Source organism: Citrus clementina, unplaced genomic scaffold (assembly GCF_000493195.1).
Source record: "Citrus clementina cultivar Clemenules unplaced genomic scaffold, Citrus_clementina_v1.0 scaffold_5, whole genome shotgun sequence".
NCBI classification, from domain to species: Eukaryota; Viridiplantae; Streptophyta; class Magnoliopsida; order Sapindales; family Rutaceae; genus Citrus; species Citrus x clementina.
The window spans coordinates 13,247,288-13,261,274 of NW_006262201.1; the positions used below are offsets into that span (position 1 = coordinate 13,247,288).

General features: G+C 34.5%; 1 protein-coding gene across 4 annotated transcripts in view; it reads left to right on the forward strand.

Annotated features, from left to right (window-relative positions):
• LOC18041443 (MAG2-interacting protein 2) overlaps window positions 1-9,053 on the forward strand; it is a 14,949-nt gene extending 5,896 nt beyond the window's left edge. For all 4 annotated transcript variants that reach the window (XM_024184910.1, XM_024184911.1, XM_006431931.2 and 1 more), the window contains 6 exons: window positions 312-1,291; window positions 1,848-1,936; window positions 3,724-4,083; window positions 4,467-5,706; window positions 5,882-6,147; window positions 6,247-9,053. In XM_024184910.1, the coding sequence (XP_024040678.1) occupies window positions 312-1,291; window positions 1,848-1,936; window positions 3,724-4,083; window positions 4,467-5,706; window positions 5,882-6,147; window positions 6,247-8,853 (5,542 nt within the window). In that variant the 3' untranslated portion in view covers window positions 8,854-9,053. The remainder of the gene's footprint in view (window positions 1-311; window positions 1,292-1,847; window positions 1,937-3,723; window positions 4,084-4,466; window positions 5,707-5,881; window positions 6,148-6,246) is intronic.
• Window positions 9,054-13,987: the final 4,934 nt, after the last annotated feature.

Genomic DNA, 13,987 nt, shown 5'->3' on the forward strand with positions numbered 1-13,987 from the left:
AGTTTTTAAAATCCCCTTTCATGGCCATCTCCCCTTTAGGATCTTTTCCCATTTTAAAGGTTTGGGTTGGAAGGCCCCCCCCCCCCCCCTCCCAACGCCTTCCCCTTTGACAAATGTTAAGGATTTATTAAATATTGTCCTTGTGTAAGTTGCCATTGCTGATTTGATGCTGTAATACCTGTTAGCATATCACATTAGTGTTGAATAGAGATGTGCTTTCTTTTATTTGACACATACTACTGGAATTTTATGTATATCGTTCACTGGATGGTTTCTACTGACTGACATCTTATTGACATAGTCTTGTGCAGGTTTTCTGTGCAGGAATACAGCAAATTCCGTATTATGCCTATTCATGAAGCAGGAGTAAATCTCGCTGAAAGTGGAAAAATAGGGGCCTTAAATCTCCTGTTCAAGCGTCATCCTTATTCGCTAGCTTCTTCTGTGTTGCAAATCTTAGCTGCTATTCCTGAGACTGTTCCTGTTCAAACATATACACAGCTTCTTCCTGGAAGGTCTCCTCCTATGACTGTTGCTATGAGAGAAGAAGATTGGGTTGAATGTGACAAGATGGTAAGGTTTATAAGAAGACTGCCTGAGAATCATGAGATCAGTGACCAGATTAGAACTGAGCCCATTGTCAGACGGTCCCTGAGATCTCTCTGGCCATCAATTAATGAACTTGCAATATGGTACAAGAGTAGAGCTAGAGATATTGATTGCTATAGTGGGCAGCTGGACAACTGCCTCTGCTTGATTGACTTTGCTTGTCGCAAGGGTCTAACTGAGTTGCAACAGTTCCACGAGGATACATCATACTTGTACCAACTCATTTATTCTGATGAGACTGATGGCGAAATAAGCTTCAGTATGAGTCTTACTGCCTGGGAACAACTATCTGATTATGAAAAATTTAATGCAATGCTCAAGGGAGTCAAAGAGGAAAATGTGATCAAAAGGCTACGAGATAAGGCAATTCCATTTATGCAAAGTAGATCTCATTATCTGACATCAGTTGGTCAAGAGCATGTTATGGTCGATCAATCTTCTGCAGATCATGAGAAGGATGAGTCATTTTTGGTTAGATGGCTGAAGAAGATTGCTTTAGAGAATAAAGTAGAAATATGTTTATTGGTCATTGAGGAAGGGTGTACAGAGTTCCAAAGTAAAGGATTTTTCAGGGACGAGAGTGAAGCTATTGATTGTGCTCTGCAATGCATTTATTTATGCACAGCTACAGATAAGTGGAGTACCATGGCTGCCATATTGTCAAAGCTTCCACAAAAGCAAGGCAAGTGTTGCTTTAAGCTTTAAAATAGGACAGATGAGAGTCTATTATTTTCCAGATTTTTGTAGATATGACTTGGTGTCGTGTTCATCTGTATGTCAAGCTTTAGTCTCATGTCCGTCTATATGTCACACTGCAGTATAATTTAGGATGAATCACTGCTTACATTCTCTACGAACTATTGGGACTTAAGTCTTCTCATTTTTCATTAACTTCTAGATAAAATGCTCTGGATTTTCACTAACTTCATGTTCTTTGGCTGATGCCAATAATTGTCTAAATGATGATTAAGTACTTCCTTGCACTAGATGAATGTTGGATTTGGAAGGCATTTCAATTTCTAGTAATGATACTGTAGATACCAAGGAGAAGTAAGGGGGCTGCAGCTTAGTCCCTGATTTAGATGATGTCCTAAAGTTGGTATTGGACAATGTGGGATCATTTAAGGAATAGTAGATCTTGTATAGCCATTTATGCATATTATGTAACTAAATGTCATGTTCTTTTGTACATTGGAACATCTTGTTATTAAGCATAATAGAGATCTTCAAATTTGCAGATACTGAAGTATGTAACGATGGCCTTGAGAAAAGACTCAAGATGGCGGTGGGCCATGTTGAAGCTGGGAGACTTCTGGCATTTTATCAGGTATTCTCCTATTTTCCAATGCTTTTGATTTTTAATAGTGCTGATGAGTGCTAATCATGTATCGTTCTCATATGCTTGATCTTTAGAAATCATGGTAGTTTTGTACATAGAGGAAATCGGCAACTAATGCTGTCAGTAAATTAGTTCCTTGGGGCATGAAACAAAGTTATTATATTTTTTTTCTCTCTCCTACTCATTAAAAAATGTTGGTAAAATGTTGATTCTTTCAATAACTTTCTAATCATGGAACCCCATATGTCCTCTGCGGGCATATTGGTGCGTGTTTCTTTCATCTGTAAGGGATACTTGGACCAATCAGTTTAGTCCTCTATTTTGGATTGGGCCAACCTGTGCCATTAGGGTTTAGTTTTGTACATAGAGGAAATCGGCAACTAATGCTGTCAGTAAATTAGTTCCCGGGGACGTGAAACAAAGTTCTCATATTTGTTTCTCCCCTCTTCTACTAATTAAAAAATGTTGGCAAAACATTGATTCTTTCAATAACTTTCTAATCATGGAAGCCAATATGTCCTCTGCGGGCATATTGGCGCATGTTTCTTTTCATCTGTACTGGATACTTGGACCACTCAGTATAGTCCTCTATTTTGGATTAGGCTGTTCTGTTACCTGGTAAACGGTGGTGAATTTGTGCGGTTGATTTCATACTTGGAATGCCGCTGCTTCTTCTATGGTTGCAGTTGAGAATGATGTTAATTTTACTGTTTCTACTTCCCTGTAGTACACATCAGTAGTTTTCAGTATGTTCTTTGTTTGGGTTCAGTTGGCCATTTTTTAACTTGGTCATGGAGGAATTTTGGCTGTTTGGCAACCACACTACATAGTTTTTAGGAGTTTGATATCATGAAATCCCATGCTTATGTCTTCTGGAAGAAAATTGTAGAAGTTTGGAGTCGAGCAATTTATCTGTTGTCTGTCAAGGATTTTCTTCTCTTGACTGAATTGACTGAATCTTCTGTTTGTCTCAATGGTGCTCATTCCTGGAAATTCTGACCTCTCTTACATCCTGCACTTTTACAAGAGTTGTTTTCCTTTCTTTTCATATGGAATCTCTAGTATGTTGTTAAAAATTATGGTATAAAAGTGTTGTTTGTTTTTATTGTAGATAGCCTCTCTCTTTCTTTCCACTTTGCTCACAAAGCATGAGGTTGTTGATACGTTTCCCCTAGAAACTAGATGCATGACCTTTTTAATCATTGCTCTTTAGCACGTTGTTTTTGAACGATTATTAAATAAAGTATTATATAATGAAAATGAAAAATGTAAGCAAACAGAGAACTCAAGCAGAAAGTAAAATGGAGAAGAAATGGAATACTTAAAGTGTTTTATATTTCATTAAGCTTTCACACATGTATTTATATTAAGAAAAATTAGAATTGTGCCTCACAAATGGCCAATAAATTAAAGCCACCAATACATGCAATACCAAATCATGACTACATCATTCAATTAGTTCACTATGTGATGGGTGCATTATATATTGGATGCTTTGGTGGTCAATATTATATTGACCATTTGTGAGGTACCAGTCTACCTTCTTTTTTCCGCTTCAAATACATGTGTAAAGCTTAATGAAATATATGCATTGTCAAACTATTTGGTCATTATGCAGATAACTTTTGGATTTCATTACTAATTTTCTTTCATTTATAATTAATGCCATTTGATAGTGTGATGGATGATAACTACTGTGTTCTATGACTAGTGATTTTGCATAAACTTGAATGTAATCAATATTTTAGATTTTAATAGTACTTGTTTGCTTTCAGGTCCCAAAACCAATCAGCTTTTTTCTAGAGGCCCATTCAGATGGAAAAGGTGTAAAACAAACTCTTCGTCTCATACTGTCAAAATTTGTTCGACGGCAGCCTGGACGATCTGATAATGACTGGGCAAACATGTGGCATGATATGCAGTGTCTGCAAGAGAAGGCTTTTCCTTTTCTTGACCTAGAATATATGTTAACGGAATTCTGCAGAGGACTACTGAAAGCTGGGAAGTTTTCTCTTGCATGGAATTATTTAAAGGGTACAAGTTCAGTTGCTTTAGCACCGGATAAGGCAGAAAATCTTGTTATCCAAGCTGCGAGGGAGTATTTTTTCTCAGCTTCTAGTCTTTCTTGCGCAGAGGTAAATATGGAGATTGCTTAGGATATCCCAGAGCAACTTCACGATTTAACTGTAATTTGTGTTCTTTTTGACTTATTTGAAATTAACTTTTGTGTCTCATTTAGCTGTTAGATCCACTATACACATATTAGTCTCTAAATATTTTGCATTTGCACAAGTGTTTTTTCCCTATTCCTTGAAAATTTTAAAACCCATGTCATGCATATTATTCAGAGTCCTCATCAAGTTATTCAATTCATTTCAACTAATGATTATTGCTGAGTTCATGCTGCGGCAATATAAGTTAAATGCGTCATGAGATCAAAATCAGTTTACTCAATAGATTTCTTTCATTTCAATATTTTGATGTAACTTCCTTTTGCTGTTGTGCCAATTTGTTGCAGATTTGGAAGGCTAAGGAATGTCTGAATTTGTTACCAAGCAGCAGAAATGTTAGAGCGGAGGCTGACATTATTGATGCAATTACTGTTAAACTCGTTAACCTTGGTGTGACACTTCTACCTATGCAGTTCAGACAGATAAAAGATCCAATGGAGGTTATTAAAATGGCAATCACAAGTCCAGGTGGAGCTTATCTACATGTTGATGAACTCATTGAGGTTGCCAAACTTCTTGGATTGAGCTCCCCAGAAGATATATCAGCCGTTGAGGAAGCTATTGCTCGAGAAGCTGCTGTTGCTGGTGATCTGCAATTGGCATTTGATCTCTGCCTTGTGTTGGCAAAAAAGGGACATGGTCTCATCTGGGACTTATGTGCTGCAATAGCAAGGGGTCCTGCCCTTGAAAATATGGATATAAACTCTCGGAAGCAGTTACTAGGTTTTGCGTTGAGCCATTGTGATCCAGAATCAATAGGGGAGCTGTTGCATGCATGGAAGGAGCTAGACATGCAAAGCCAGTGTGACACTCTGATGATGTTGACAGGAACAAATTCTCCCAAATTCTCAGTTCAAGGGTCCTCAGTTATCTCACTTCCAGGCTACAGTGTTCAAGGGATACTTGACCTAAAAGATTGCTCTGAACTGGTTGAAGGGATCAGCAGTAATGATCAAGAAGTTCATCTCGATAACATAAAAAGTACACTCTCCATAGTAGCAAAAAACTTGCCTATTGACTATGGGATCAACTGGGAGTCGCTTTTGACAGAAAATGGTAAAATTTTGTCCTTTGCAGCCTTACAGCTTCCATGGTTACTTGAATTAAGTAGGAAACCAGAATATGGCAAGAAAACGACACGTGGCTTAATTCCTGGTAAGCAGTATGTAAGTGTAAGAACACAATCCATGATCACTATGCTATCCTGGTTAGCAAGGAATGGCTTTACTCCCAGAGATGATTTGATTGCCTCTCTGGCAAAATCAATTATAGAACCACCAGCTTCTGAACACGACGACATTATGGGCTTGTCCTTTCTGTTGAATCTTGTGGATGCTTTTAATGGGGTAGAAGTGATCGAAGAGCAGCTGAGAATAAGGGAAAACTACCATGAAATTTGTAGCATGATGAATGTGGGATTGACTTATAGTTCATTACACAACTCTGGAGTTGAATGTGAGAGTCCTTCTCAGAGGAGGGAGCTGTTATGGAGGAAATTTAAAGAGAAGCTCACACCGTTTAGTTCCGGTGAATGGCTTTATTTCTTTTCTTAAAATTCTAGAATTACATGACATCCTCTGAACCTCTGAAAAGCATAAGTCATTATAATTTATTTATTTATTGATTGATTGATTTTTGATAGACATTATAAGTTACTAGTAATGCTGTATTCATTTGTTTTTGGGTTACTTCTTGAGTTTAGGTGAATTAAACAAAATTGACAAAGTACATTCCACATTCTGGCGAGAATGGAAACAGAAATTAGAAGAAAAAAAGTGCATGGCAGATCGTTCCAGAGTGTTAGAGCAAATTATTCCAGGAGTTGAAACTGCACGCTTTTTGTCTGGTGACATGGACTACATTGAGAATGTTATTTCCTCTTTGATTGAATCAGTAAAGCTGGAGAAGAAGCACATTCTGAATAATGTCTTGAAACTGGCTGAGACGTATGGCTTGAAACGCACTAAGGTGTGTAAGGTGGAATGCACCATGAACTTGTAAAAATAGAAAATATATGAATGTCCATTTCACCCAGTAGATGATTCGTTTGTTTTTTATTTTTTGTAGGTCTTACAGCACTGTTTGAGTTCTATCCTTGTTTCTGAGGTTTGGACTAATGATGATATAAATGTTGAGATCTCAGAAGTCAAAGAAGAAATACTTGGTCATGCTTCAGAAACAATCAAAACTCTATCCTTCATTGTATACCCTGCAGTTGATGGGTGCAACAAGCACCGTCTTGCCTTCATATATGGCCTCCTCTCTGACTGCTACTCACGGTTGGAGGCAGCCAAAGAATCTTTACCACAGTTACACTCTGTTCCAGCGGGTGCATCCACATTGGGGTTAGCTCATACTTACGCTGTCTTTGAGCAGGAGTGCAGAAGAATATCCTTTGTTAAGAACCTCAACTTTAAAAACATTGCAGATTTGGGTGGTTTGAATTTGCAGGGTTTCAGCAGTGAAGTATATGCTTACATAAGTGACTCTAGCTTGGAAGCCTTGGCAAAAATGGTGCAAACTCTGGTTAGTATCTATACTGAATCAGTGCCTGAAGGTCTCATATCGTGGCAGGATGTTTACAAATATCATGTACTGAGTTTGTTAACAAATTTGGAGAGTACAGCCATAATAGATTCTAAGGTTAAAAGCCCTGAAAACTTCCAGGGCTTTATTAATCAACTTGAGCAGTCCTATGATTGTTGCAGCATGTATATTAAACTTTTGGCACCTTCAGATGCTTTGGATATACTGAAGCGGTACTTAAATGTGATTATACCCTTTTATGGTTCATATGTGAGTATACCAGATAATTCTACATGGCAGGACTGCCTCATCTTACTAATGAACTTTTGGACAAGAGTGACTGAAGAAATGCAGGAAATTGGGTCCAGTAAGATTCCAGTGGAAGATCTCGGGTTCAATCCTGAGTGCTTGATGGTTGTTTTAAAGGTTTTGACAAAGTTGGTGATGGAAGACAGCATCTCTCCAAGTCAGGGTTGGAGCACCATTATCAGCTATGTTAATTATTGTTTAATAGGCAGCTTTGGTGATGAAATTTTAATCGTCTGCAGAGCTATGGTATTTTCAGGTTGCGGCTTTGTAGCTATTTCGGAATTATTTTCAAAAGCAGTATCAGAGTGTAGTTCAACGACCGTTGATTCAAAATTCCAGGATCTTCCCCATCTATATTTAGATGTATTGGAACCCATCTTACAAAATCTTGTCAGTGGATCCCATGACCACCATAATTTGTATCATTTGTTGTCTTCTCTAAGTAAACTTGATGGGGATTTGGATGAGCTGAAGAGGATCAGGCATGTAGTTTGGGAGAGAATGGTCAAATTTTCTGAGAACTTGCAGTTACCAAGCCATATTCGAGTTTATACTCTGGAGCTTATGCAATTCATCAGTGGTGGAAACATCAAGGGTTTCTCTTCTGATCTACAATCGAATGTTCTGCCATGGGAAGGGTGGGATGAGTTTCTCAATTCTAGTAAAAAGAGTGAAGCTTCCGCCATTCAGGGGTCCTCAGAGCAAATGGATACTTGTAGCAGGTTTACAAATACCTTAGTTGCCCTTAAATCAACTCAGCTTGTGGCAGCGATCTCTCCCAGCATAGAAATTACCCCTGACGATCTGAATAATGTTGAGGCAGCTGTTTCTTGCTTCTTGAAGTTGTGTGGAGCTGCTAGTAAAGATCCTCATTTTGATGTTTTGGTAGCCATTTTAGAAGAGTGGGAAGGACTTTTTATAATTAGAGATGAAGTAACCTCTGTAGCAGCATCCGATCCTGAAAACACCTGGAACACTGATGATTGGGATGAGGGATGGGAAAGCTTTCAGGAAGTAGAACCGCCTGAGAAAGAACAGAAAGATATTTCCCTTGCTGTCCATCCTTTGCATATATGTTGGATGGAGATTTTCAAAAAATTTATAACAATGTCCCGAATTAGAGATGTGTTGAGAATGATTGATCGATCCTTGTCAAAATCTAATGGAATTTTACTTGATGAAGATGATGTCAGAAGCTTGAACAAAATTGCGCTGGGGATGGATTGTTTTTTGGCTTTAAAGATGGTCTTGCTATTGCCCTATAAAGGGGTGCAACTGGAGTCTCTAAATGCAGTCGAAGAAAAACTGAAACAAGGAGGCATCTCCGACACAATCGGCAGGGACCATGAGTTCTTATTGCTCGTTTTGTCATCTGGCATTGTATCAACTATCATCACTAAGTCTTCTTATGGCACTGTCTTCTCTTATTTTTGTTTCTTAGTTGGAAATCTCTCTCGCCAACTTCAAGAAACCCAGTTCTCAAGACTTGCAAAGGGAGGAAGAGACGAGTGTGGAAACAGTGAAACAGACTTGCATCTTTTTAGAAGAATTCTTTTCCCCCGTTTTATATCAGAACTTGTGAAGGCAGATCAGCAGATATTGGCTGGATTTCTCATTACAAAGTTTATGCACACAAATGCATCTCTGAGTCTCATCAATATTGCAGAGGCTAGCCTTAATAGGTACTTGGAAAAGCAGCTTCAACAGCTGCAACATGAAGAGGCTTTTCTCTACGAATCATGTAGTGAAACATTGAAGAATACTGTTTCTCGCTTGAGAAGTAAGATGGGAAATCTGATTGAATCCGCTTTGTCATTTCTTTCTCGGAACGTTAGATGAATGCTTTTCGGGGGGCTCTTGGTTTGTATAGGACGACTAGGAGGGTTTACAAGATTACAGATGATTGTTTCATAACTGCTATTGCTTGGAGGGAAGGAAAGGGTTTTAAATTTTTGACTCTTTTTTTTTTTAATTTAACGAAATCGGTTGTTGGAATGACCCGTGTGAGATCGAATCGAAGATTTAAAAAGTTTATTACCGGGGCAAGACTTGGGTTCTATTTGGTATGGTTCTATTTGGTATAGTTTTTCAAATGAGAGTGGGAGTATTGGCAGACCTCAAAATATCTGTTAACACCCCTTTCTTTTATTAACTCCATTAAAATATTTTAAAAAATTATAAAATTCTTTCAACACCTTTATCAATGATAAAAACATTTTTAATCAAAACTCATTAGTGTAAATCATATTTTCTAATTTTTATTTACTTTTATTATTGAACCTCATTTTAACAACGGAGTTTCTTCCATTTAAAAGAAAAAAATAACAGGTTTTCTTCTCTGTGTTCCAGTCACCTAATGATAAATTTGTTGGATCAGGATTCTCTGCTAATGTGATCATGTTTTGAGCAAATCATTTAATTGCTGTTTGGTTGTTAATAAATAAAAAAATAGAAAAAGTTAAATTTTATTCATACACTATAAAAGACAGATAGTAAAAGATCTTTAAAAGGTTTGTATACCTCATCAGGAGAGGATCTTGTTTCAAATTCATTACCCGAAAATTAGAGGAAAAATATCTTTTTAATTTCTAAAATGTTAGATTTTTTAAGGGAAAAAATTATTTGACTTTTAAGTGAGGGTTTAATTAGAAATTGTCCTATTGTGTAATTTTAATAAAGGTTAAAATTATAAAATAATTAAAGGGGTTTTAAGAGGTATTTAGAGGGGTGCTAATAATCCCACTCTTTTTAAATGTAAGTTATTTAAGTAAAGTTTTTATTTTTTTATTTTATTTTAAAGGAACTTCATTGAAAGGATTAATAATGGTTAATAACACAACCACATTTAGTTTAGGTACAATATACAAGATAAATTAAGATTCAAGCCTAAGATAGGATGATTTTTAACAGCAAAGCACAATAACATAACCACAGATACTACAAATTCTAATAATCAGAAGGAAAGAAAAGATTTCACTTATTAACACTAGTTAAGCAATGGACGAATTTCATAGGACAAGCTAGAAGCACCCACCTCAGCTAACATAAGTGAAACTCTCTTTCAAACGAAGAAAAAATTCAATGCAAGACAACACAATGCTAACTACATAATGTGACCAATCAACATAAAAACCACAAAGCACAAAACCTCAACAACAAAAACCACTACTCTTGGGGTATCCCTACAGAGCCAATCGATGTGCACTTGTCCTGGCCCGTTGTTCGCTCGCTCTATGTTATTGTTAACTCATCCAGGCGAACCTCAATGCACTATTATCCAAACATTGACACGATCGCGATCCTGACATTGAAGCAAAATAATAGGGGCGTTCGCGGATAGAATTTTGTGAATTGGACATCAATCCAATATAGAGAAATTATCATTTGTATACCCTATAGTTGCTTTGTTATAAAAAATACTATAACACTTTGAGGGTATATCAATCGTCCACCCTAAATTGACAAAAAACTATCTGCCGCCCACCAAACTATAAGTTGCCGTTTGAAAGTTAACGAAATTGTAGCGAATTGATGATTTTACCCTTGAAACTTAAATTAAAGTAAAGGAAAATGATCACTTATATATCCTTAAATTCTTTTTATTATCACGTGTATACCCTTAAATTATCACTTGTATCATATGAAAAGACCAAATTACCCTTTTGGCATCATCCTATTTAAACGGTAAGTAATGATTTGATGGACGACAGATACATTTTGTCAATTTAAGGTAGACAATTGATACACCCTCAAAATGTTATAATATTTTTTATAACAGAGCAACTATAAGGTATACGAATGATAATTTCCCTCCAATATATTATTATCGGATAAGACATAATATGGTGTAAATGTAATTATATTTTAACTTATTTATTTATTAGTAAATATAATATCATATTTATAAGTTTAATTGTTTTATTAAATAAATATTTTTTTATATTTTTTTCGGATTTGCGGATTTTTACGGATTCACAGAAGTAAATTTATATCCAACCCACCCATTGCGGATTTTCAAATTTTCAATCAAATTCAATCCATCAATCCACATATAAGATTTTTACAGATCAGATTTCTACAGATCAAACAGATAGAACAGATCGGATTGGATTCTAAACATCCCTACAAAATTAAAAAAAAAAATAGAAGACAAAAGAGATTAAAAAAAACTCACACACAGGTCAAAGAGAGAAGTTCCTCCCTGGCCAAAAAAGCCATGCTTAACTTCTAAGTGGCTGCTGGGGCACGGTGGCCGCCAACCACCGCTGGTTAGAACTTTATTTGCATTCCAGCATCGACAACCATAAATAGTCATGACTCATGTGATGAGGGGATCTGGAAACTCTGAGGTTGGTGAGAGCAGTGGTGGTGGCAATGATACCTTACACACAATGGTGTGACCAGAAAACAACAAAAGCGAAAACAGTGGCAACTAACAGGAAACTTCCATTGTGGTGAGCTCGACGAGGATGATAGAGCGAGTGATGAGGATGAGAGGGAGCTCGATGAGGACGAGGAACTTGGATAGCTTTGTGTGAGTGGAGCAGGATAGAACTTGCTACAATTGTTGGAGCATAAATCTAAGAAGAGTTCTTACAAAAAAAGAAAAATATTTGAGTTAGTTGGCCGTTAATCAACGCTATCATAATTACTTTAATAAATAAATTTTTTGAAGTCATGTTATAAAAGGTTACTTTAATAAATAAATTTTTTAAAGCCATGTTATAAAAGGAATCAAAGAAGATTGTAAAATAAATTAAGAATATTTTAGAAATTTTAACTCTTAAAAAGTCCTACAGCTTCAACTTCTAAAGATCTAAAATTTAAGTTTTTGTTATTAGAGACAAAATAACTTATTTAACCATCAAAAGCTCTAATTAAAATACAACTAAACAATACTAAAATTTTTGAAAAGAACTTATTTAATTAAATAAACACTTATACACGTTAAATAGGACAAAAGCTCATTTAGTCTCTGTATTTTAAGATTAGTATCTATTTAGTCTCTATATTTTTAAAAATGCCTCGAAATACCTCTGCCGTTAAAGTATTGATACCCTTACCGTTACTTTTTTTTTTTGGGCTTATTTTTACAATATTACCCTTTTATAATAATTTTTTGTTTGGGCATTAATAAAATGAAAATAATTAAATTACCAATTTAACCCTAAAAAATTTTTAAAAATTATATTAATTTTTAATTGTCAAAAATTAAATTGTTACTTTTTATTTCTTTTGGCTTACTTTTACAATATTACCCTTTTATGATAATTTTTTTGTTTGGACATTAATAAAAAGAAAATAATTAAATTACCAATTTAACCCTAAAAAATAATTAAAATATATATTAATTTTTAATTGTCAAAAATTGTATGCAAACTACCAAGTGTGCAAATGGTGCTTGCAAAAAAATTAATATAATTTTTTTATTTTCTAGGGTGAAATTGGTAATTTAATTATTTTCTTTTTATTAATGCCCAAACAAAAAAATTATTATAAAAGGGTAATATTGTAAAAGTAAGTCAAAAAATAAATAAAAAGTAACGGTAAGGGTATCAATACTTTAACGGCAGGGATGTTTCAAGATATTTTAAAAAATACAGGGACTAAACGGACACTAATCTTAAAATATAGGGACTAAATGAGCTTTTACCCCGTTAAATAAGTTATATCAAATATACACTTATTCATTGTACATCAATATTAAGATATGAGTTACAATTGTGATATAAAATGAAATTTACTTGATAAATTGAATTGATGTTATAATGTGATCCCTAAAATTTATGATATGTGAATTAATATCAGCACTCATAATTGAACTTCCTGCACATCTCTGTTTTAAATATTCAATATTTTTAATTAATTTAATGATTTATTGTCAAATAAATCTAGCAATTTATGCCAATAAAATGATTTATTATGCACTAAAAGCACACAAATTTTTGTTGTTTATATTACGGGTGTTTGCGAATCGGATTTTACGGATTGAAAATCAATCCATATTTGATCCATGATTTTATGGATTGTAAATTTTCAATTCAATCCAATCTACAAATTGACAAATTCAATCCAAATCCAATCCATATGTCTGTGGATCAGATGCAGATTTGACCAAATCCATATCCAATCCATTATTTTGCGGATCGATTTGCATATTAAAAATTTTTTAATTCTGTTCATTGTACGAACTTATTAAATAAAAAAATCTTATATAAAAGTAATTTTATTACCGATCAAATTCAAAATTAAATAAGATTTAAATAAATTAAATATTTAAATAAAGATAGAATAATACAGTCAAAGTCTCAAAATATAATATAGTGAAAAGCAAAAATTCTCATTTGTTTAAATCAATACATGAAAATTAATTAAAATTATAAAAATTAACTGTTTAGAAAGCTATATTTCTTTATTTAGTTATTCAATTATTTTAATCATGTTTATTATATATTATTATCTGATAAGATATATATAGTGTTAATATAACTACATTTTAACTTATTTATTTATTAGTAAGTAGTAACACCATATGTACAAGTTTTATTTTTTTAATTAAATAAATATTTTTTATTTTTTTACGGATTCGCGGATTTTTGCGGATTTACAGAAATAAATCCATATCCAATCCACCGATTGCGGGTTTTTAAATTTTCTACCCAATCCAATCCACCAATCTACGAATCAGATTTTTACGGATCAGACAGATTGAGCGGATTGGATTGGATTCTGAACACCCCTAGTTTATATCATCTTATTGAATTTTGAAATATTGCTTGAGATACTTACCTAGCATATTAATAGAGATCGTCACGGCAAATAAGATATTAGAGGATGCTAAAATCAGTTGCAATAATGAGAATTTTATAAAATAAATTTAAAAATATTGGCTACCAGTATTAAGTCTTCTTACTCGTAAGGAAAAATTCATCGATCAAGTAATGTCAAGATTCCGAAAGGCACAAATTAACAT